At 36.8% G+C, this 26,634-nt stretch overlaps 2 protein-coding genes across 3 annotated transcripts in view; both read right to left on the reverse strand.

Annotated features, from left to right (window-relative positions):
- Window positions 1-5,770: 5,770 nt before the first annotated feature.
- LOC121870178 (U1 small nuclear ribonucleoprotein C-2-like) lies at window positions 5,771-6,343 on the reverse strand. The gene is made up of 2 exons (XM_042371941.1): window positions 6,097-6,343; window positions 5,771-5,889 (listed from the first exon to the last, which is right to left on the reverse strand). The coding sequence occupies exons 1-2, from the start codon at window positions 6,341-6,343 to the stop codon at window positions 5,771-5,773; spliced, it is 366 nt and encodes a 121-aa protein (XP_042227875.1).
- Window positions 6,344-9,465: 3,122 nt separating this feature from the next.
- The window catches only part of LOC121867476 (E3 ubiquitin-protein ligase HECW2-like), a 64,003-nt gene continuing 46,834 nt past the window's right edge, over window positions 9,466-26,634 (reverse strand). Inside the window, exons 17-24 of one of the 2 annotated variants that reach the window (XM_042367417.1) lie at window positions 23,962-24,063; window positions 20,237-20,403; window positions 19,768-19,980; window positions 17,795-18,160; window positions 17,138-17,330; window positions 16,707-16,905; window positions 15,721-15,919; window positions 9,466-13,856 (exon numbers count right to left, since the gene is read on the reverse strand). In XM_042367417.1, coding sequence (XP_042223351.1) covers window positions 13,745-13,856; window positions 15,721-15,919; window positions 16,707-16,905; window positions 17,138-17,330; window positions 17,795-18,160; window positions 19,768-19,980; window positions 20,237-20,403; window positions 23,962-24,063 — 1,551 coding nt within the window. In that variant the 3' untranslated portion in view covers window positions 9,466-13,744. The remainder of the gene's footprint in view (window positions 13,857-15,720; window positions 15,920-16,706; window positions 16,906-17,137; window positions 17,331-17,794; window positions 18,161-19,767; window positions 19,981-20,236; window positions 20,404-23,961; window positions 24,064-26,634) is intronic. The other variant, XM_042367425.1, reaches the window with a different exon arrangement.

Here is a 26,634-nt window from a genome sequence, read left to right on the forward strand (position 1 = left end):
AGGTGGGCCAGGGTAGGCCAGGTTGGGCCAGGGTGGGCCAGTTTGGGCAAGGGTGGGCTTTTTGTGAAATATTACCTAATTATGCGAAGTAGCTTATCATAGACAACGGGAAATTTGTATCATAAAAAATGGGAAATATCTACTTTGCGGGAAAGTAGATTAACGACTTTTTGGGGAAGTAGATTATCGACTTTTGGGGGAAATATTACCTAATTTTGCGAAGCAGATTATCATTGGAAACGGGAAATTTGCATCATAGAAAATGGGAAATATCTACTGTCTGGGAAAGTTGGTTATCTACTTATCATAGAAAACGGGAAATTTGTATCAAAGAAATTGGGAAATATTTACTTTCCGGGAAAGTTGGTTATCTACTTTCCCGAAAAGTAGATTATCTACTTTTCGGAAAAGTAGATTATCGACTTTTCGGGGAAGTAGATTATCGACTTTTTGGGAAATATTACCTAATTTTCCGAAGTAGATTATCATAGAAAACGGGAAATTTGTATCATAGAAAATGGGAAATATCTACTTTCCGGGAAAGTTGGTTATCTACTTTCCCAAAAAGTAGATTATCTACTTTTCGGAAAAGTAGATTATCGACTTTTCAGGGAAGTAGATTATCGACTTTTGGGGGAAATATTACCTAATTTTCCGAAGTAGATTATCATAGAAAACGGGAAATTTGTATCACAGAAAATGAGAAATATCTACTTTCTGGGAAAGTTGGTTATCTACTTATCATAGAAAACGGGAGATTTGTATCACAGAAAATGGGAAATATCTACTGTCTGGGAAAGTTGGTTATCTACTTTCCCAAAAAGTAGATTATCTACTTTTCGGGAAAGTAGATTATCGACTTTTAGGGGAAGTAGATTATCGACTTTTTGGGAAATATTACCTAATTTTCCGAAGTAGATTATCATAGAAAACGGGAAATTTGTATCATAGAAAATGGGAAATATCTACTTTCCGGGAAAGTTGGTTATCTACTTTCCCAAAAAGTAGATTATCTACTTTTCGGAAAAGTAGATTATCGACTTTTCAGGGAAGTAGAGTATCGACTTTTGGGGGAAATGTTACCTAATTTTCCGAAGTAGATTATCATAGAAAATGGGAAATTTGTATCACAGAAAATGAGAAATATCTACTTTCTGGGAAAGTTGGTTATCTACTTATCATAGAAAACGGGAAATTTGTATCAAAGAAATTGGGAAATATCTACTTTCCGGGAAAGTTGGTTATCTACTTTCCCGAAAAGTAGATTATCTACTTTTCGGAAAAGTAGATTATCGACTTTTCGGGGAAGTAGATTATCGACTTTTTGGGAAATATTACCTAATTTTCCGAAGTAGATTATCATAGAAAACGGGAAATTTGTATCACAGAAAATGGGAAATATCTACTGTCTGGAAAGTTGGTTATCTACTTTCCCAAAAAGTAGATTATCTACTTTTCGGGAAAGTAGATTATCGACTTTTAGGGGAAGTAGATTATCGACTTTTTGGGAAATATTACCTAATTTTCCGAAGTAGATTATCATAGAAAACGGGAAATTTGTATCATAGAAAATGGGAAATATCTACTTTCCGGGAAAGTTGGTTATCTACTTTCCCAAAAAGTAGATTATCTACTTTTCGGAAAAGTAGATTATCGACTTTTCAGGGAAGTAGATTATCGACTTTTGGGGGAAATGTTACCTAATTTTCCGAAGTAGATTATCATAGAAAACGGGAAATTTGTATCACAGAAAATGAGAAATATCTACTTTCTGGGAAAGTTGGTTATCTACTTATCATAGAAAACGGGAAATTTGTATCAAAGAAATTGGGAAATATCTACTTTCCGGGAAAGTTGGTTATCTACTTTCCCGAAAAGTAGATTATCTACTTTTCGGAAAAGTAGATTATCGACTTTTCGGGGAAGTAGATTATCGACTTTTTGGGAAATATTACCTAATTTTCCGAAGTAGATTATCATAGAAAACGGGAAATTTGTATCACAGAAAATGGGAAATATCTGTCTGGGAAAGTTGGTTATCTACTTTCCCAAAAAGTAGATTATCTACTTTTTGGGAAAGTAGATTATCGACTTTTAGGGGAAGTAGATTATCGACTTTTTGGGAAATATTACCTAATTTTCCGAAGTAGATTATCATAGAAAACGGGAAATTTGTATTATAGAAAATGGGAAATATCTACTTTCCGGGAAAGTTGGTTATCTACTTTCCCAAAAAGTAGATTATCTACTTTTCGGAAAAGTAGATTATCGACTTTTCAGGGAAGTAGATTATCGACTTTTGGGGGAAATATTACCTAATTTTCCGAAGTAGATTATCATAGAAAACGGGAAATTTGTATCACAGAAAATGAGAAATATCTACTTTCTGGGAAAGTTGGTTATCTACTTATCATAGAAAACGGGAGATTTGTATCACAGAAAATGGGAAATATCTACTGTCTGGGAAAGTTGGTTATCTACTTTCCCAAAAAGTAGATTATCTACTTTTCGGGAAAGTAGATTATCGACTTTTAGGGGAAGTAGATTATCGACTTTTTGGGAAATATTACCTAATTTTCCGAAGTAGATTATCATAGAAAACGGGAAATTTGTATCATTGAAAATGGGAAATATCTACTTTCCGGGAAAGTTGGTTATCTACTTTCCCAAAAAGTAGATTATCTACTTTTCGGAAAAGTAGATTATCGACTTTTCAGGGAAGTAGAGTATCGACTTTTGGGGGAAATGTTACCTAATTTTCCGAAGTAGATTATCATAGAAAATGGGAAATTTGTATCACAGAAAATGAGAAATATCTACTTTCTGGGAAAGTTGGTTGATCTACTTATCATAGAAAACGGGAAATTTGTATCAAAGAAATTGGGAAATATCTACTTTCCGGGAAAGTTGGTTATCTACTTTCCCGAAAAGTAGATTATCTACTTTTCGGAAAAGTAGATTATCGACTTTTCGGGGAAGTAGATTATCGACTTTTTGGGAAATATTACCTAATTTTCCGAAGTAGATTATCATAGAAAACGGGAAATTTGTATCAAAGAAAATTGGGAAATATCTACTTTCCGGGAAAGTTGGTTATCTACTTTCCCGAAAAGTAGATTATCTACTTTTCGGAAAAGTAGATTATCGACTTTTCGGGGAAGTAGATTATCGACTTTTTGGGAAATATTACCTAAGTTTCCGAAGTAGATTATCATAGAAAACGGGAAATTTGTATCACAGAAAATGGGAAATATCTGTCTGGGAAAGTTGGTTATCTACTTTCCCAAAAAGTAGATTATCTACTTTTTGGGAAAGTAGATTATCGACTTTTAGGGGAAGTAGATTATCGACTTTTTGGGAAATATTACCTAATTTTCCGAAGTAGATTATCATAGAAAACGGGAAATTTGTATCAAAGAAATTGGGAAATATCTACTTTCCGGGAAAGTTGGTTATCTACTTTCCCGAAAAGTAGATTATCTACTTTTCGGAAAAGTAGATTATCGACTTTTCGGGGAAGTAGATTATCGACTTTTTGGGAAATATTACCTAATTTTCCGAAGTAGATTATCATAGAAAACGGGAAATTTGTATCAAAGAAATTGGGAAATATCTACTTTCCGGGAAAGTTGGTTATCTACTTTCCCGAAAAGTAGATTATCTACTTTTCGGAAAAGTAGATTATCGACTTTTCGGGGAAGTAGATTATCGACTTTTTGGGAAATATTACCTAAGTTTCCGAAGTAGATTATCATAGAAAACGGGAAATTTGTATCACAGAAAATGGGAAATATCTGTCTGGGAAAGTTGGTTATCTACTTTCCCAAAAAGTAGATTATCTACTTTTTGGGAAAGTAGATTATCGACTTTTAGGGGAAGTAGATTATCGACTTTTTGGGAAATATTACCTAATTTTCCGAAGTAGATTATCATAGAAAACGGGAAATTTGTATCATAGAAAATGGGAAATATCTACTTTCCGGGAAAGTTGGTTATCTACTTTCCCGAAAAGTAGATTATCTACTTTTCGGAAAAGTAGATTATCGACTTTTCAGGGAAGTAGATTATCGACTTTTGGGGGAAATATTACCTAATTTTCCGAAGTAGATTATCATAGAAAACGGGAAATTTGTATCACAGAAAATGAGAAATATCTACTTTCTGGGAAAGTTGGTTATCTACTTATCATAGAAAACGGGAAATTTGTATCAAAGAAATTGGGAAATATCTACTTTCCGGGAAAGTTGGTTATCTACTTTCCCGAAAAGTAGATTATCTACTTTTCGGAAAAGTAGATTATCGACTTTTCGGGGAAGTAGATTATCGACTTTTTGGGAAATATTACCTAATTTTCCGAAGTAGATTATCATAGAAAACGGGAAATTTGTATCACAGAAAATGGGAAATATCTGTCTGGGAAAGTTGGTTATCTACTTTCCCAAAATGTAGATTATCTACTTTTTGGGAAAGTAGATTATCGACTTTTAGGGGAAGTAGATTATCGACTTTTTGGGAAATATTACCTAATTTTCCGAAGTAGATTATCATAGAAAACGGGAAATTTGTATCATAGAAAATGGGAAATATCTACTTTCCGGGAAAGTTGGTTATCTACTTTCCCAAAAAGTAGATTATCTACTTTTCGGAAAAGTAGATTATCGACTTTTCAGGGAAGTAGATTATCGACTTTTGGGGGAAATGTTACCTAATTTTCCGAAGTAGATTATCATAGAAAACGGGAAATTTGTATCACAGAAAATGAGAAATATCTACTTTCTGGGAAAGTTGGTTATCTACTTATCATAGAAAACGGGAGATTTGTATCACAGAAAATGGGAAATATCTACTTTCCGGGAAAGTTGGTTATCTACTTTCCCGAAAAGTAGATTATCTACTTTTCGGGAAAGTGGATTATCGATTTTTAGGGGAAGTAGATTATCGACTTTTTGGGAAATATTACCTAATTTTCCGAAGTAGATTATCATATAAATCAGGAAATTTGTATCACAGAAATCTACTTTCCCGAAAAGTAGATAATCTACTTTTCGGGAAAGTAGGTAACCAACTTTCCCGGAAAGTAGATATTTCCCATTTTCTGTGATACAAATTTCCCGTTTTCTATGATAATCTACTTCGGAAAATTAGGGAACATTTCCCCCAAAAGTCGATAATCTACTTCCCTGAAAAGTCGATAATCTACTTTTCCGAAAAGTAGATAATCTACTTTTCGGGAAAGTAGATAACCAACTTTCCCGGAAAGTAGATATTTCCCATTTTCCATGAAACAAATTTCCCATTTTCTATGAAAATGTACTTCGTAAAATTAGGTAATAATTTTGAACAAAATCTATTTTTTGGACGAAATGCCAATAATTGTAAGGCTTACCCCTAACAGGATTTTTGGCCAAAAATACTTTTTTTCTCAGAACTAAAATTTAATGTACCTAACTATTTAAGTACATCCAGAATAAATCACACGCACCAAGAAATGACCTTGAAAACCCATAAGTGGCGAGTAATTAGCATTGCAAAAGTAAATAAAATTTTCTAAAAGCCCTTTGAACAAGCAATAATCCTTGGAGGGTCCCACAAATCCTGGGAGTGCCCCTGTGGGCGCCGCCGCCCCTGGCAGGGTCCCTAGGGTCGCAGCCTCCCTTGGGAGGGCCTTTGGAGGCCCCACGGCCCATGGGTGGTCATTTGGGGGCGCTGTCACCCCTAAAGTGGGCCCCTGCTAGGGCCCATGGCTGTGCCATAACCCCTGGATGGGTCCTTAGGGGCCCGCCGCCCGTGGGAGGGCCCTTAAGGGCGTCACCACTTGAGAGATGGTCCCTGGTGGGCTGCTGCTCCTAAGGAGGGCCTCTGGGCATGCCACTGCCCCTGGGAAGTCCCCTGGGGGCAGTTTTTGCACTATTTAGAACTCTGGGAGATATGACGTTCAATACACCGCCCATCGCATTTCCAGTATCATCACAGACTGAACAATAATAAAAAGGAGAATAAATATCCAAGAGGAAAACATAAGTTGGGGTGTTGTGCTGACTGACTGCTGTATTCTCCTATTGGCTGAAATTTGTTGGATTTACATTCTAGTCGAACAATCACAGTTTGGTAAGGGATTGCTGGAAGTATGCAATATGTACGACACCAATACAAAGCAAGCTATAGGACTCCTGTTAGGGGGCATCCCTGGGAGGGCACCTGGAGGCACTACCGCCCCTAGAAGGGCCCTTGGGTGTGCCACCGCCCCTGGGGGCTCAACTGCACCTGGGAGGGTCCTTGGAGGCGCTGCGGCCCCTGAGAGGGATGCTGGGGGCGTTGCCGCCCCTGGGAGGGCCCCTGGCATCGCTGCCACCCCTAAGGAGGGCTCCTGGGGGCGTTGCCCCCCTGGCAGGGCTCTCAGGGCGCCACCACCCCTGAGTCGGGATGTGTGGTGTGGGTATGGAGGAGGGGTGTGGGTATGGAAGCAAGATGAGAGGTGTAGGTCGGGAGGAGGGGTGTGGGTATGGAGGGCACAGAGGAGAGGTGTGGGTCAGGAGGAGTGGTGTGGGTATGGAGGGCACGGAGGAGAGGTGTGGGTCGGTGAGGAGTGGCGGGTATGGAGGGCATGGAGGAGAGGTGTGGGTCAGTGAGGAGGGGTGTGGGTATGGAGGGCACAGAGAAGAGGTGTGGGTATGGAGGGCACAGAGGAGAGATGTGGGTTGGGAGGAAAGGTGTGGGTCGGGAGTAGGGGTGTGGGTATGGAGGGCACGGAGGAGAGGTGTGGGTCAGGAGGAGGGGTGTGGGTATGGAGGAGAGGTGTGGGTCGTGGAGGGTGTGGGTATGGAGGCACGGAGGAGAGGTGTGGGTTGGGAGGGGTGTGGGTATGGAGGAGAGGTGTGGGCATGGAGGAGTGGTGTGGGTATGGAGGTGGTGTGGGTATGGAAAGCACAAAGGAGAGGTGTGGGTATAGAGGGCACGGAGGAGAGGTGTGGGTCGGAAGGAGGGGTGTGGGTATGGAGGAGTGGTGTGGGTATGGAGGAGAGGTGTGGGCATGGAGGAGTGTTGTGGGTATGGAAAGCACAAAGAAGAGGTGTGGGTATAGAGGGCACAGAGAAGAGGTGTGGGTCGGAAGGAGGGGTGTGGGTATGGAGGAGAGGTGTGTATGGAGGTGAGGTGTGTGTTGATGAACTTAAACACAAATATATTACACAGGATATTAATAGATATTTTGGATTGCTCATTTATTCCTGATCATTCCATTTCACTTTCATTTTATCTTTTTTTTTTATCATTTATCCTCCATTGAGTAGCAAAACTTCATAAATAAATAAATTACAGATAAATAACACCTCTTATTCTTAAGCAGGGCTTGCTAGTTTGGGTCTTGAAAGTGGGTGGCTCTGTGCATTATGGTACTGTATAATGAAATTTTTTTAGCCAACCCTGCCTAACCATGAGGTTCAACCCACCTCTTGTGGGTTTTAAGTCCCATTAATACCCCTCTACCACTACTATGGCACAAAACTGTTAGAATATTAAATTTTTCTGAAGAGGTCTGTGCCACTTGTCTCCTACAAAATATAATACTATCTTATGAGTGAGATATAGAACACTTGTGATCAATTTGGTTAGGCATGAGGACCAGCAGTACATTTATATGTTCTTGTGGAGATTGAAAATAAGGTACATGCACATAAAAAAAAGTGGGATTGATGCTGAAATCCCTTTTATGACCAAAATCAAGTGTATGGATCTACTTTATGCAGCGTTGCTATATCCAAGTTCCTTCACTTTATCCTGATTGATAATGGATGCCTCAGTACTAAAAGGTATGGATTTTGAAGAATGAGTGTTGTTTATGCAAGATTAAAGATTGAGATCATTACAGTCCCTCCTTGGTCAGAGAAGGTAATTAGATGTAAACCCCATTTTCATTATGCAGTTTTTGTCAGTCTGGCTCCTGCTATTCTGTAAACCATGAAGGATGACAGGATTTTACTCCTTTTCCTTGCTACTGGTCATAAAAGGGATTTTCAGGATAAAGCTCCCATTTAAGACCAGCTGCCAGGCAAATGGTTTCAGAAATAAAAAAATAAGACCAAACCAGGAGGTAGAGGAAACTAATTAGATGTACCCAAAGTCACTAAGAAATAGAACTTAGGATTAGTAACACCTTTAGTCTGTTCACTCGAACCTTGCAAATGAAGCCTAGGGTTAGTCTGTAGCAATGCAGCTTATTGGTTGGCTGACGGACACCCGAAGAGTCACTACGGTTCTTTAGTATGTTGATTATAACTCTTCTGTGTTGATCTGTGATAACTAACACACTTGGAAAACAAAAATTAGCTTGTGAAATGCAGATAACATAAATATTATAAAAAAAGAAAACATTAAAAACTTTCAGTGACATTCTCCACCGTGCTATGTGACGCCACTGGTCGAGGCAGAGTTTATGTCGCTAAACTTCTTTATTATTTTTTTTATTTCTTTATAATATTCTTTTCACCAGACGATCTAACATATTAAGTTTTGCTTCTCAAGTGCAGAAATTATAACCTACATCTACCTTGCCACAACCTAGCTCACCACCTATGCACGGCTTACAACCTACTTATGCACAACCACATTGTACATTATTACAACCATGTCTTGTATCACCTTAACCACCTCCTGCTGTGTTGTCTGTTCTCAACGAATCCTTAGTGCTTTTCAAAAGCTCTCTCATTCAAGCAATACATTCCCTCTAAAAATGCACCGATTTGGCATAAAATTTTCATCCTGTGTGATTGCGAGACTGGCATGAGGATATGATCGTGTACAGTATTACCCCGCCTAACGCGGTTTCACTTAGCGCGTTTTATCATATACGTGGTGCCTCGCCAGAGCTGAACTTTCACTTAACACGGATTTTTTCATCATATACGCGGTGAGTGTCCGGCTCGAGACGCTATTTTTAGATTTGCCCCACCCGCCACCCTGCCTGACTGCCTGTTTTAGCTCATAAAATTCATACAAATTACCCGGCCAGAATATAATTTACATTGCTGGAATTCTTATAATTTGGTGATCATTTTGAATATAAACATCATATATTTTGCATTAGACATACAAATTTTAGATAAAAAAATTTTCTGAGTAACTATGTTATCTTTTGTGCAAAATATATGACATTTATATTCAAAATATTCCTGGTCTTACAAGGAATCCAGCAATGTCAATTGTATTATCCTAACTTTAGTTTGAGGTAGTATTTATTAAAATTTAGTGGTTTTCCCCCAAAAATTTCTCAGAGAGGGAAGAGCCGGCAGTGTAGTGTGAGAGGGGGAGGGAGTTGAGTCCATTATTTGAATGGACATTAACTTGGCGACTGTATTTCTCTATTTCTCTTAAGTATTAATTGTGTGCATGTACCATCATAAAATTAAGATGTTATTTTTACTACAACATAGTTATGTGTCTTCAAAAAGTGGAGTTTGGGGGTCGGGCCGGTTTCTATTGGAATTAATCCCATATGTTCTGTTGTTCACTTAACACGGATTTCACTTAACACGGGACCCTCTGGGTTCTATTGACCGCGTTAAGTGGGGTACAACTGTACACTGGTGCGATGACAAATTTTAAAAGCAATGATAACTGGTGTGTCTGGCATTGTGGTAAAGACAATGATGGAACCTGACATTAACACAGGACATATTTTGTACAAGGACAGTTGGTGCACTCATCCTCTGTTCAGTCAGTACCCTCATGATCATAACACTGGTTCCTGAGGCACAGTTCACACCAACAGGAAAAACAGATCAAAATTCCAGCCATTACTGTCAGTCACAAAAAATTTCATGCTTTCAGATTTGAAGTAAATCCTTCTCTTTTCACTAATTATTATGTACTGTATATCAAGACAAATGAAACCAAACATATAAAGCAACAGATAATAACGAACTATTTATAGAGTAGACTCAAGTATAAACACCACAAATTCACGTAAAGGTGTCGTTTAGGGTGAACATTATGAGGAGGTAGTGCACATGGCGAAACAGCAGCTCAGCTTAGCGGCAACTGAAATACTACAGGTATTTTTATTCAGGCTCTCCATTAGTGATAAACACTATGTATAATGTGTGAATACCCAATTGATATGAACAACTTGGAAAGATTATAAATGATTTACATTTCTTAATTTAAAATGGAGCTAAAATAGATACCGGTACTGTAAATAAATTTAGTCTTTAGCTCACTGAATATTTACATACTGTATATTGTCTCTTATCTTCTCCTAGGTGCTGTGATACCTAGTCGCTTTGACGGAGACAAAATCAAATGTTACAACACACTGACAACTGGGATGTAACTCAGATCTCTGGGAGAGATTTGGGTAAAAACCCTAAGAAAATTCTCAACTCATGTCCCATAATTAACTATGAAAGCTTTGGCACCTTTGAAGAATTTACAAAATTATACCATTTAAAGGAAGCACCAGACACCTTTCTTGAGGTTGATGGGTGGTGCAGGCTTTGTGTCCCAGGATCTCTCACACTATAGGGAACTAGTTCAGTGATTTGGTAAGTTTATAGAATGACTACAAACCAACCCAAACAACCACTTGTTACTAAAACTACAAAACTTCAGCCTAAGATGATTTGCCTAATGTCAAGTAATTATGTGGCTGCTGGCTATAGGAAAAACAAAACAAAAAATTATAAAATATTATAAAGGAAAAATAAATTGATCTGAATCCCTATATTTTCTGTTGAAACTAAGCAGAACAATATGGAGCAATCGCAAACCTTTCTGGCTGTCTTGGTAATAGCAAAGACTAATGAAGGATGGACACTGACAATTGAAGTTTGATCCAGTTACACTACTGGACCAAAGGAAGTTGAGGTATTGTCAGTATCAACACTGGATTCTGTTGGAGTCCCTTTCTTTTAGAACTGAAGCATCCAGTCACGTGATAAAAGATAACTGAAGTCCATTTCTTATAGAGTTGAAGCATCCAGTCATGTGATAAAAGGATAACTATGGTGCTGTTCTCTGGGAAGGTTAATCCTATGAATAATATTGGATACAGCTAATCTTCATAAACCTGACCATTTGCTTCTATAGCTCCGAGAGATCTCTTTACAGATACAAGCATATAAATTGATCTCTGTATCTTAACCATGAGTAATAACACTTGTCTGCTGTTATTATTAATTATATAAATTGTACTAGCAAGCCAAACAAACTCTTTGTTATAATATATTTATCCAGGGCAAACATGTAAAATTCTTTGGTAATACCTGGAAAGTTTCATAAAAAAAAAATAAATAAATAAATCATAACAGTGGTCACGTCATGGCCTTGTGTATGAAAGTGTATACAAGAGATCTTTAGTTTTTTGAGGATTAATTTTACAACAATATATTTGTTGTGAATACTGTTCATGCATAATAATTATCTGTCACACAAACACTGCCATACATAATTTTCTCCATTGTTGGAGCTTAAAAATATAAAGTATTCATGCACCTTCAAATCAAACCTAAAGAAAAAAATATACTGTCAATGCTAACAATAAAGATGAATGGACTCTTTACTTTATAAAAAAAAAAAAATGGAACCTTAGAAACCTAAAGTAAATTTTACAAATTGTTTCCCATTAATACACCAACATGGAAGCATAATGAAATAAATAATAACAGTAATAATAAGGGTTTGTCTAACCTGGAACAAAAAGCAGGTACATGTAGACCAACACACCATGTAAATGAAAAGTTCACATGAACAATTTATGTGGTTACTACTATCACACCATACATAAAGTATAATGAAAACAATTAGAGTTCTGTGTAAGAGTAATACTAAATAACTGTGTATATACAATATGTATCACATTCAAAAGTAAAAATCTTACTGCTGATGGAAGTAAATACTTGAATACTTATACGTATAAATAAAAAAATGTAAAACTAAAACTGCAGATTGATATCACACTAATAAAGCAAAATGCTAAAAACACTTTGAGTACTGTACTTGGCATACATTATATTACAGAAAGACATATATGGTTATCAAAGTTTAACACAAATTAACATTACATAAACTGTACTGGAAGATATGCGCCACATAAGAGGTATACACTTAATGGTATAAACAAACCTTGAACTTCACGAAGTACTGACTGAATGACAGTATATCGTGTAAAGGGCCTTTTGACAATGATAAGGTGCCTGATGCAAGCAATACATCAACAAAACCCTTCACAGGATTTCTATTTCTTAGATTTGTTCTACATTAAAAATTAATGACACAGTAACTGTTAATTACTGCTATGATTGCATTTTGTGTGTATGTGTGTGTGTGAATTCGGTTTTACAGATGTCAATTTCAGTGTTAGCTGAAACATACTATATGTTAAAATCGGTAGAAAATGGCAAAATATATCTTTTTCAAACTATATTTATTTAAACAAAGTATATAATGAACTGACTATATTGTGCACATTTTATGAATGAACTGCTATGACAGAAAAAGTCACTTTAAACATTAGCCAAAAGCTACTATGAAGTTAATTCCAACATTTGTTGGACAGTTTATTGTTATTGCTGAGTGTCACAGTGCATATGGTGACCTATTGTGTCTCACTGCTTGCCATAATCATCATTCACCTCTTACAAACACATACAATATGTACATGCATATATATATATATATATATATAATGGAAATATATGAACCCTTTCTAGTTGCCATCTACTCTAATCAGTAATTCAAGAAAGCTTTCCTAAATTAAACTACCAAAAAGAATGTGAGCTCAAATCCCTCATTTTGAACTATTTACAAATTACAATACTATTATCACTTACATAAAATTGGCTCTTCCAGGCAATGCCATGTATTCATATTAGATAAGTATCATCTTAGTTACTAAGTGCAATATCAATACTTTCAAAACTGGCCTGTGTAATGCCTAATATTTATATGAGCCATTTCTTTGATCCATGGCTGTATCTTAAATGACAATGAATGAAGAGCTGGAAAACATCGCTATTCATTATAAAAAATGTAAAATTTGTGCAGAAAAATAAAACATTGAGTGTAGGAAAATAAAAGGTTAAAGCATTTATAGGAAAATAGAGTAAGACCTTTCTTTGTAACTTAAAAAATTACACTGTACTGTATAAATATTGACTAACTTTTGGACATACTGAAGATCAGAATATCACATGATGGAGCAAAGGTAACAAAGACTTATTAAAATAGAAAAATTATATGAGCTATGAATGTTGATCACACACACAGCCTGTTATAATGTACATGGAAGAAAAAAAAATGCCCGAGGCTGCTTGTCAAAAAACACACTTGAATAAATCCATGAGACTATTGAACTTTGAGTAAAGAAAAAATATGAATAATATCCTTATTTGATGAGCTGTAATATGGATATACAAGACTGAATATATACTGCACTGGCAAGATGTATGACTTCAAGAATGTAAAGTAAATGTGGTGACTAAATAAGATGGGAAGGTTTAAGCATGGATCATTTTATAATGTACAATATGAAAAATAATGATAGGTTACAATATTTCACAAGTATGAGAGACCCATTTCAAAATTGTTATTGAGGCTCCAAATACCTGATAACAGTCATATGTGTTAACACTATTAACAACCCACCATATTTCAGGGAAAAAATAAGTTTCTTGCAATTTACTTCATGAATGACTATTAGCTTCATGAACACATCATTTAAATATCAATGCATGACATGGGAATGACAAGGTTACTCTATGCCAAATGTTGATGTTTCTTCCACAGCCAAGAGCAGCTTGTCATATAACATCTCCGGAGAAGGATAAGGCGGGAGATCAAGACGGTTGAAACATGTGTGAGCCCTGTTCAAAAAAATGTGTTAGAAATTGCGAGCACTTTCTAGAAATAAAATTTATTCTTCTATTATAACTAAGTAATAACACCAAACATGATGTGCAGAAGTATACTTTCTTTTCCATACAATGCCATTACAGGTACAGGTTGACAACCCTTTATCCGAAATTCCGAAAACCGAAAAGCTCTAAAAACCTTAAGTTTTTTTGTGGGCCATTTTTTTTTTTTTTTTTTTTTTTTTTTTTCAGGGATTAGCCCACCCGGGCATAAATCATTGACTCACATCGGGGCCTGGTGGGCGAAAATGTAATAGTAATAATAATTATAATAATAATAATTATTCATAGTAAATAAAATTTTTAATTAAAATACTGTACACCAAAATAAAATAATGATAACAATAATAATAATAGTAATAATAAAATTAATAATAATAATAATAACAATAATACTGTAATAAAATAATAATAACAATAAAGAAATACAAGAATGAAAAAAAAAAGATCTAAAGTGAGAAATGCGACGTAGACCTATGAATAATTATTATTATTATTATTATTATTATTATTATTATTATTATTATTATTATTATTATTATTATTATTATTATATTTTCGCCCCCCCAGGCCCCTATGTGGATCAGTGATCTATGCCCGGGTGGGCTTAAAAAAAAAAAAAAAAGTCTGAAAACCGAAAAATTCCAAAATCCGAAATGCCTCTGGCCCCAAGGATTTCGGATAAGGGATTTTCAACCTGTATATAGCCCTATTTACTGCAGTGGGAAGGGTATCATTTCCTCTCTTGTCTGCATCTGTCCTTAAAATGACTACAGTCAACCCTCACTTTACGCGGTTAATGTAACCCACAGGGTGCCGCGGAAAGTGAGGAACGCGTAAAGTGAATAACATAACATAACATATGGGATTGATTGAAATAGAGTCCGGGCCGACCCCCAAACTCCACTTTTTGACGACACACAACTATGTTGTAGTAAAAATATTATCTTAACTTGATGATGGTATGCACAAACAATTAATAATTAAGAGAAATATCAATAATATTAGGTTTTCTAACATTTACATTAGTAGAAAAGATGGCTGGGCACAAGGGGATGGGCGGTTGGTTCCGAGGCAGAGGGCAGATTATTGGCCCTCACCTGTATCACTTGTATCACTATCCACCATAGAGGCTTGCAGGGCCTCTTTGTCAAACCCCTCAAAGTCCATATAAGTCCATATCTTCACTATAATTATCACTATCACTGATTTGGGCCGGCTGTGGTGGGTGGCGGGTGAAGAACTCGGTAATGTTTTGATGACTGGGCGACCTTGTGCGCACCATGCTCGCGCAGCTTGCACAACATGGCGGATGGCGGGAGGTTTGAATCCAAAAATGGCGCGGCTCGCCAGCCGCTCTCCGCGTAAAGGGGTACACACACCGCGGAATGTGAGCATTCTTGTTTCGGCAGGGTACCGCGTAAACGTTGAAACGCGGAATGTGGGACCTCGTAAAGCGAGGGTTGACTGTACTACAGTGGGTACAAGGACCTAGTGATTGGAAATAAATAACTAAATTTGGCTGAAATATTTAAAAATTAAGATAAAAAATCACTAACTTTTAAATTGTCTGTAGCTATGTATTTAATTACATGTACTTCAAAGTTCATTAATTAACACTAATTACTCGAATTTTAAAATTCTAAACCCAGGTCTTTGACCAGCAAGCAAAAGAGTACCAATGCATAAATTTTGAGCAAAATCTAAATTCTGACCTCATATACTCTGTACTCCATATAAGATAAATGGATAAACGAACAATGCAAGTGCTCCATACTTCCCCTTACTCTGTACTGGAAAGAAATAATTAACTAACCTGGGTAGACTAGATGGCTTGCCCCACTTCTCAATGCAAAATCGACGAGGTCCATTGCTGCCTCTTAGAGCTGCAAAACCCTCATAAGGCACACTGGAGGTGCCTGTAACAAACTGCAATAATCGTAGACGGCGCTCATTGTCGAAACGTTCAATGGCTAGCCAAAACCACTGAATCACAGGATGAGTATCATGGTAACCTGAAATAAAATTTTTAATACAGTACTGTATATGTTTTAACTTTACCAAAATTTATTTTAGAGTATATATCAGTCTTATCATAGGGAAAATTCTTTCTTTCTACATCTACTACTTGACTTGTTCCTCAGTAAGATATGGTTAAGGGTCCATAAAGAGTGACTGATTCATGAAATCCCATTCTTTGCTTGAAGATGATAAGAATGACTCATGATTTAAAGTACTTTACTCACCAATCCCTCATCACCAAGCCACCCACCTTATAAAGTGTAGACACGAGGCTGTGCTTTGGAAAGTGCTAACCTTTCCATTAAATCTATGACTGATCCAATAATTCTCCCATATTATGACTAAGAGATGATCAGATGGTTTGCAATTGCAGGATTTGTTATATGACGGATTCACCTTTTATCATTCCAATAAATGTAAGTGGCAGGTGCTAATGAAGCAGCTGCTTTTCCAATCATACCTGGATCCTTCAATCTAATAATTCTAAAAACAAAAAGGTCTCAGAATGGTGAGGATGTTGCTATTAATCCATTCAGCAGTAACAAAGAATCCTGTCTTATTATGCTGAGGTGAGGCAATACTGTACAGGGTAATAATAATGATATTGTGTGTGTGTGAGGGGAGGAGCTCAGTATGGTAGTCTCATCAGCACTCAGTATCCATTTTTCTTGTAATCCAGTTTTTAGCTGGGTGAATTATGTGTCTAGAACAAAATATTACAAGCAATGAATACACTGACCATAAAAGAGAAGAACTTATAAATAAAAACTTATGAATTACCTGATCTATATTCTGTATTCTTTCTCCAGTCAGTAACATCAATCTCCAGCGTGCCAGCAATGACCAACTCTAATTCTCTTGCATCAAACACTCCAACCAACCGTGGATCAATGACCTCGTAAAAGCCACGAACCATACTCTCTGTCTGCTCACTTACTCCTCGTTCTAAGCGCCATCTTACCATTCTTTCTAGATATTCCTGTCGTAGGATTATAAGGCATGATGTAATTTGACAAAGCAAGTTGAATTTAATAATAAATTCTTATAATTTTACAGTAAAGTAAATTGGTATTGCATTTATAGGTACATATTAAGATATAAAGTATCTGACAAGAGAGATAATCAGGATAATCATGAGCACGGCTCTGTAATAAAGAGTAAATTTCTTTTACATACATACAGTACTGGTAAGTAAACTTGAAATTTTCTACCTTTTTATTTCTCTCAGTAACTGCAATATTTTTGCCTCCTGGTTTTAGATCCTTCTCAACCACATGTCCACATATCTCCTCAGTGACACAAAAGTTGAGTTCCAACATATCAGTGATATCATTGTCTTTCACCCATAAGAGACTCTGATGAAACTCAGAATCAAGTGACTCCACATCAGACAATGAGACAGGACTGAAAGGAAAATTAAATTAATAAATTGAATTTTAAATTATTCCTATCATTATATTGTCTTCGGATGCTACAGACAACAGGGCACTGGTTGGTTATTGGTGCATGGGGTAAGTGTGAGGTTAGCACTGTTGTGTAAGGCAACCAAAATGGATTCCTGGGGAGGGAACTCTTTCCAATTCCTGAACATTCACATTTTAAGACTGACTCTCCCGTAGATAAACCCAAATTTGTAAGAATTTACTGGATTGAAGTAAGGATAGTAATACCTTAGTTAATATATACATGGGCAAACCACTTTTTTTTTTAGCTTACAATTTTACAATGTCCAACTTAACCCGTAGACAAAAATTAATTGATACACCTTAATTAAATTATCTGAAAAAAAAGTGCAATAAAAGCCATGTTAATGGGTTACAACCAAAGTTGAAGAAAATTACTTATCATATATTCGACTTATCACTCACCTGCGAAGCAGACCCTTGTAGAATGGTCTGGTGAAGAAGGCATCAAGCAAATACTGGTGAACTAGAGCCAGGCCTAACACTCTTCCACAAAATCTGAACCAGTCATGGTAATTGTCTACAAATGCAGACATTGGAGAAATCTGAACGGTGTATGTATCATTTGCTGAGTATTCGAAGAGGCCATAGTAAGGATTAAAGAGTTCTCTGGAGAGAAGGAAGAAGAATTCTCGAGATGGACCACCATAGTCAAGTCCCTCTTCACCATAAAATGTAATGTATAATTTAGACTTCTGAAGGTCCTTCTTGCTGGCTCCCATCACCTTATTAAAAGCATCTTCTAATAAGTGATCACGACGGATGTTGAGCCTGAAAAGAAACGGAAACTGCCATTATATAATGTTTTATATTTCATAAACCTCAAGTAATAAGGAATAGTTTTCTATTTATATTCTAATATTGTTAAAATACTTTTGCTTCTGTATTCTATTCATACTGCCTCTTTTTGTGTTCACCTCAAAACTATTTTACTAAGAACAGACAAAGTAATATCCTAATACAGCAATGTGTACATTATACATGTAATACGATTTGGACCTCAATTATGATATATGTTCAAGTTCAGATATGTGTAGTAAGTTGTATGATACACTCCCAAGCACCCATTTATCTCCAAGACTTTAAATATAAGCCTTCTGAACCTAAATATCAATCATTAGCTTCCTCCATCTCCAAATTCTTCATACAGAAAGAAGCCCTGCACAGCACTCATTCTGCTGTTGCTCTATAACAATAGTAACACAATGGCCCTTCCTCAGAGCATTGTAGCAAACAAATAGTTACAGTAAATACCCCAAGTACTGGACACCTGAGCAACGACATGAATCTTGGGGAAAGAAAAAAAAATATATCTTGCAGGTCATTGTTATTGTTGTGGAACAGTGTGGCGGGAACCACATGGTCCTGCCAACCCAGCTGCATCACAACAATACAGAATAGCAAAGGATTGGAGCCTATTCCCTTTTACTCATTGTTAAATCAACCTATAATTCAATCCTAGCTTTTGAGAAATACTAGGTATAATCCTAGACATAATTTGTAGCAAAACAAAAAATTTACTTAAAGTACATATACACTATACAGTATCCTAAGTATGATTGTTTTACTTTAACTAATTTATTTTGAGCATAAATAAGCTAATCTGTGTTAGCTAATATGCTGGCTGTTATGTCCTCCTGCTAATATGGACGTCTGAATAACGGATTTCGTCCGAGTAACGACATCATTGAGGCTTAATTAGTCCGGTTCTCAGGGTTTTTACTGTAAAGACGACCTGTACAAAATTTCTTCTCAATAAGGGTAGAAACTGAACGTTTATAATTAAGTAACTTCTTAAGAGTACCCTTGATATCAGTTTATCCTCAATTTACTGAGTCCTTTTATCATTACTGTATTATGAAATTAAATTCGTTTTGATGTTTTATATCAAGTACCTGTAACACATATACGCCTGTTTCTCCTTCCCTTTCAGCATAATACAGTACAGTAAGTCCTCGCTTAACATCGGGGTTACATTTCTAAAAACGCGACGCTATACGAAACAACGTTAAGCGGATCAATTTTCCCCCAAAGAAATAGAAAATAGTGCATACATATACAAATACTGAGTTTGTATTGGTACTCACTGATGGGTGGAGGTGGTACAGCGAGTGTGTGGTGGGTAGTGAAGCAGAGGAGGTGGATGGCAGGAGGGGAGGAGTATGGCGGGAGCAGAGGAGGAGGGTGGGAGCGGAGGAAGGCGTAGCGCAGCCAGACGAGAGAGGGCGATGCGCCATAAAAAGTAGTCTCTGACGACACAAAACGACGTTGTACCAAGTCATCGGGACGTTAAACGAATTTAGCAACGTAGTACCGAAACAACGTTAAGCGGGCCGACGTTATACAAGGACTACTGTATAGACTTTAAAATAACTTACTTGAGTTTACTTGGACCTTGTCCATAGCCCTTGCCTTCCAGTTTTCTATAAAAATTCCTGAGCTTTGCCTCAAAGTCCCTTCTGTATGGGGCTGGTGCTCGAGCATTTGCCCGTGCCAGTCCTGGTGAGGCTTGTGGAGATGGTTGTGGGGAGCCACGAGGAGATATACCAATCGTGGGTGGTACATAAGACATGATCTCATGTTCAAACAAACTGTAAACAAAAAAATTGGTATATATATATCTTGATAAAATCACACAGGAAAAGGGAAACAACGGAGCACCTTAGCTTTCGTCTTGAATAAAGACGAAAGCTAAGGTGCTCCGTTGTTTCCCTTTTCCCGTGTGATTTTATCAAGATATATATATAAATATATTAATTTGTCTATGTTATCATTTACTTTTCTCAACCAACAAAATTTTATACTTTTCATCAAAAATAATTTACTAAAAAGATATTTAGTCATTACCTAAGAACTATGGTGAGGTCAACATCATGACTGAGTCGGTCCAGAGCTGTGGTGCCGTCAACCCTAATAGCTGTGACTTTGTCCCTGAGAGCAGGCGAGGTACGAAGACCACTATGCCTCTCACACAAAATATCCATAATGTTTGGTTGACGAAGCCAAGCAACCACCTGTGTATGTAGAGAAGCCAATAAGATCTATACAAAATAATGTTAATAAAAATTGGTCATTACAAGAATTTCATCTTGTAAGAACAGAATTTTGGTGACTTTACAGTGTTTGCTTACAGTGCACTTCAACACTCAGTACAAGCAAATAATAAATGAAGTGCATTGTGCAAAAGCCCAAAGGTGTTAGGCAAACTGAAAGTGTTCAGTCTTAAACAGTTCACTCTCAAAGCCACTGATAATATGGAAATACCCATTCATATAAATATATTGCAATATGAATGTGCATTACAAACACATATATTAACAAATTTATTAAACCAAAATGTAATAAGAAATAACATAACTAATGTCTTAAAAGATGTGAAACAAATCCCCTACGCACTTACACTACAGATACAATTTTTAAATATGGAAATACAGTAAATTAACAGATTTTTATCATATAATATTGTACTAGAATTTACCACAAGTAAAATTAACCAAAGAAAAGCAGGATTGTGGTTTTTTTCATAGTTACTTGGCATATTACTTCTCTTTAGTACTCACTCAGTAATGCTAAAAGCAGCTTATCATCAGGCTAACATATTTTCCTTCTCATTCTAAGAAAAATAGAGGATCCGTATATCTAAACACTTCAGTTGAACTTGACTTAGATACTACAGTACTAGCACTATATTGTACAGTACAATAAACCCTCACTATATCATAGCCACATGTACCATGGTTCTCTAGTTCATGGTAAACCAATCAACCCTTTCAGTTCTACAGATGTCTCACACTTGGGGTTAGAGTCCCAAGGAGGAGGAAGCAAAATTAGACTGAATTTAGGACTGAAAGGGTTAAAGAACATATGTTCATATTCCTGTAGTCTATGGCAGGTTGGCTGAGACAATGCAACTGCTGAGTTTTGAATGTTTCACCCATAGCTGCCTGTGGACATTATGGTCATAATAACATTATGACGGCTCCCAATCTCAAATTTTATATACACTTTGAATTTTAAGAACAATATTTGAAAATGTCAATTGTTAAATTACGCAAATGCATTAACAGCTAAAGCAACAAGAAGAGTGAGCAAGCCTGAGCCATAATTGGTTCCAGAAATATGGAGTCACTGGTTGGAATAAATCCAAAAATAATATGAAACCTGTACTGAACTAAATATATTTAGACAACCTCTTCCATCGATACATAACATAACCTCATGCCACTCCCATCAGCTGACAAAACAAACCATCATTACCAAAGCTAAACCTCAAAACATATTGAAAAATTAGCACAGAGGATCTACCCTAACTACATACATTCACAAAATTCTAACACTGCCAATCTGCCACACACAATTCATGGGAGCAGGAGTAGCCAACAGTTACTATACTATTTGACACAATCCTTGCTTGTGACACCAAACTTAACATCTTATGAAATGTGTTCTGAACAGTAACTGCTACTTTATTCCTGGAATACTGTACTACACATCTCACTATCATCACCCCACTCTGAGCCCACCCCAATCAAAGCACATACATAACCTGACCACACTCAGCAACTCATTTCATACCTTGACAATACCACCCACCAGTACACCCACCCAAACAATATGCTAAATCTCATTTTGGTTTATCAATTTGCTCTTTAGTTAAGTTCCTGATGGAAAAGCACAAGCATGATATACAGATAGAGAGACAGGTAAGATTAGTCTCAGCCAAATCTGTAATGGAGGGAAAAAGTATTAAGTTACTGGCCCTTAATATGATATGCTTTCTCTTGTATCCACCACCACCACCACCTTTTTCATACTGTCAGTTCTGCCAATATAGAATTTAACATAAGTAACATACTGAGCCCAAAGATCAATACCTTGAAAACCTACTTCTAACCATGCAAAACTTATGTGATTAATAAATGATACCATGAACATTCCATACAATATATGACAGTAGGTTCCATAATGTTGATGACCGGTTATGAGCAGTGTGGGTACAACGCACTGTATACTAAACCTTTGGTACACAAGGAGGCAGCATGAACGGTACTGAACTTGACCACCTTCATTTACCCAACTGAAAAGCCAGGGGCTCATTTACAGCTGAATGAACAAGAGATGCCCTAGGAATGAACCATCGACCCTTGGAACAAGAGGCGACAGCTGTATCAACTCCACCGCCAAATCCTATACAGGGTATACAGTATTTAATGCCCAATAGAAGTGAAACGCCGGGTAGGGATTAGGAAGTGAAATTCAGCTGCGGTAATAAAATCTTAAAGAACAGGGTCTGCAACCTTTGGATAGTAATTGGCCAGATTACAAACAAGAAATCAGTAATGGCCACAGCCATCATAGTGTAATTATGCAAAAAGTATTAAATTCAGAAAAATAAAACATGAAATTGGGCATTACGAAATATAGAATTAAACAATTTATTCAGGCAAATACTGGTATACAGAACAAAAATTTAAGTAGCCTAATGGGTGGCAATAAATATTAATGCAACATAAAAAATTTATGTTTTGCATTCAACAATACAAGGGAAATGGTAACTAAGATTCACATGAAATTACACTTAATATCTTCTGCAATCTTTGTGAAATCTGGTTCAAATTTAGTAAAAGCTGCTTCCACAAGTTCCTTGTGTGATTATTAATGAGCTTTGAGCAGTATAGTAATTATTCTTTACATAAGAATGCTGGCAGCAGTAAGTTGACCCAAACATTGAAAACACCATGAAATCAATTCATTTCAGTGTTACCTAATTCACCCTCCCCCAAAGTCCAACAATGACTGCATTTCTGTGAACGTGTTACAGGATATTAACCTGCAGGTCCAGGTGCTACAGCTGTCCATCACTAAGATCTCCTTCATCAACATATGGCTGACAATGACTGACCTCGTCTGCTTAAAAAGAAAAGAACTTGAATCAAATGAGAAAAAAATTTTCTTCCTCTGAATCTCAGAAAAACTATCTGTGAATTCTGACTGTAATCATTACAAGTATTTTATGTACTTGTGTGTAGTCAGCTGCCAGGTACAATGTTTTCTGGTCTTACAAAGTGTATCAAGTGAGGTGTTTGCTGCACCAAGTGTTCAACCTTACCTTATCAACTTAGCCTGCCGCTCATCACATATTTTGGATGCCATCATGCGAGCCACAAATACAAATTTTCTGGCTGCATGCGGCCGGAAATATGAGGGTTGCTGACCCCTGTTATAGAAGGATCCTAAACCTGTCTTGTTATCAGCCTACACAAAGGAGATGGGTTACTGACAAAACACAGGAATAACAATATCAACTTATGGGGTAATTTGTAAAATATACATAACTGTAGGTGAAACTTGCACAACAATAAGCTTCTTGAATTCAACTTTAGACTGTTTACTTATTAGCAATACTGAGTGAGTTAAGTAAAACCAATAAATAAATAAATAACAATAGACATCACCATCTCAATATGCCTCATGTGGTTTTAATGTTTTCTTATTGATATTTATTTATATGATGACCATAACATGAGGCTGAAATATTCCTATGGTATCACTGCTGAACTACAATATATCACCTTGTCATTGTAGGCAGTAGGAATGTTAGGGGTGACGTGTGCAGCGATGCCCCCACAAACACTGCCAATTGTGGTAGGTGGGCGTGGCGGGGGAATGGGAACCTGCGTGGGGAGTGAGTCTTGGTAAGAGCTAACTCGGGCTACCTCAACTACTTACTACACTGCCTCTGTGATGATACTAAAAGCAAGCTTCTACATTATGCTCTGTGAAACAATTTGGAATATGCTGCTCTGTCACCATACTTGACACTGTATGCAAGTTATAAAGATAAGCTATGTACAGTACCCAATATACAACTTGAAATGCTGTTTGTAAAAAGTTGCTTATACCTGATGAGAACCCCTGTAACATTATCCATGTGTTTAATAATATGCTTTTAAATGAAACATGCACAATTAATCAAAGGACTAGTAACCTAAGAATGCAAATATTAAGAAGCATGATAAAAAAAAACCACTAAAAGAATATATGTAAACATCATATAATTGTGAATGCAGTGATGAGTAAACAGCAATGAAAGCATTATTTTCTAAGCCACAGTCTTTTAATATTTGAATATATCATTAACATAAATTCATGCAGCAATATTTAAGCACAATGGCAAAAACTACATATATATTCTTCACAAAAAATTGTGTGCTAATCTTTCATGAATGAAACAAAAAGTTAGTGACAGAATTACTATAAAATTCATCTATGCAGATAAAATGTTATGCCCTCCACCACAAATGAATTTTCACTAATCCTGTTTCACCTTAAACATTATTTTATGGTCATTCATACAATTTCAAGCTTAATTCTGTAGAGTATGTGTGCAATTTTCAATGTCATCATCTCTTCAAACAGCTTTCCCAGATAAAAAGTAACTGCTCTGCCCAGATGAATCAGTAATAGTGGAAAGTAACGTTCAAATATCAAACTTTTCAACTAATGAGGAGAGAAAAAAGGAGGACCGAGTCATAAAATCATATTTTATGGGCAAGGGGATGAACGAGTGACCTGCACGATGGACATCCACAAATACCTTTTGGGAAATCCTGTCAATGTTTTGGCTTTGTGCAACATTTAATGGCAAGATGGCATTATCCATACACACATTACATGGCTACAAACTAAATGCTTCAGAGCTTGAGCCTCTTCCTCACCCAATCAAATTTGGATTCAGATCCAGATTCATTTGTTGTTTCAGAGCCTGCTAAAGCTTTGGATCAAGAGTCTTTAGTTCATGGGGTTCATTTTGTTTGAAACCCAATACCCAACACTGTTCCCTGTCAATTTAGGACATTGCAGAAAGGAGGAGCAACCTCATTTATTCCCTTGGCCATATAATGGAATTTCATGCCTCATTCCTTTACGTTTGGCCTAAATCAAATTGGAAAAGCAAGAAGGAAGAAGTCAATTGTGAAATGAATGTCCTTTATGCCCCCTGCCTAGGAAGTGTACCCTTCAATAAGACAAGTACAATGGGCACTGGCAGGATTATAAGGTTAGGCTCCTATCCAGGCTTTAACCCTTAAAATTGACGGCTGGAATTGATAATTCATTAGTACATCTTTCCCATAATAACCATCACCCTTAAAATGGGAGACAAGAAACAATATTGACCCCAGAGGGCTGAAAGTTTATCAGGTCTTGTTGAATTTGGTGCTACAGTAGCTTGTACCACAGTAGCTTGTGGCCAGTCATTGACCACACTGGATTTTTAGTAACAAACCTCAGTCCAGTTAAACTCCACAATAAACCCATAGGGAGGAGCATGGGTTCCAAGTTCCCTATCCTAACTCAGCTTTATAAATGCAATTTACAGGATCCAAGGAAACCAAAGTTTCAAACACCAGCTAGATATAAGGGAGGGGGTGGAAAAATAAAACTAATACAGTATTAATGAGAGCTACAACCCAGAGGGGAAGCAACTAAAATGGTACATTTTTGCATATAAACTTTCCAAAAGCACACAACATACTTGCACTGTCTACTCTATTAGGTTCACCTAATGGTCACTGCTAAAGAACCAAACACTCGTTTTTTCAGAATTGTCTTAGAGACACTCCTCTCAGGAAGGCTGATAACTGCTGCATAACCACTGAGATCATGTGTTTTCAAGAGTGCAGCCTGATGGTTTAAGTCTAATCACCCGAATTTTAATTTTTAGGAAAGAGAGACCTTAAATGCTCTCTGCACTCCTTTGTACACATGAACAAACAATGTGAACCACTTGATAGACCTGATCTCATGAGGTGGTTGTGGAAACCTGCAGACACTTAAAACTGGATACCATGGTAGGTAAAATGATATACTGCACAAATACAAAATGTGGATGCTCAAAACTGCAGTTGGTAAACCTATGGCTGGTGAGGGAGTACTGTATATTTCTTGGTAAAAATTCTTTCTCTTCTCAATGATTGAATTACCAAGTCACTGAGAGAAGAATGGCCAGGATAGAGCTGAGGAAAGTGTGCATTTGTAAAACAATACTGACTTTTCTTTTCCCAAAAATGCCATCCTGTCATACTCAGAAAATACTGTACCTTCTTCTCACCTTCCAAGAAGCTTCAAACACATCATTTTGTCCACAATGGTCAACATACAAGTGATTTCTTCATCAATGACAGTGGTTCAAAAAATGGGTAGTGTCCTAAGGCATCAGTGCATAAATTCTAACCAATAGCACT

The sequence above is a fragment of the Homarus americanus genome, unplaced genomic scaffold (assembly GCF_018991925.1).
Source record: "Homarus americanus isolate GMGI-L3 unplaced genomic scaffold, GMGI_Hamer_2.0 scaffold32583, whole genome shotgun sequence".
Classification (NCBI taxonomy): domain Eukaryota; kingdom Metazoa; phylum Arthropoda; class Malacostraca; order Decapoda; family Nephropidae; genus Homarus; species Homarus americanus.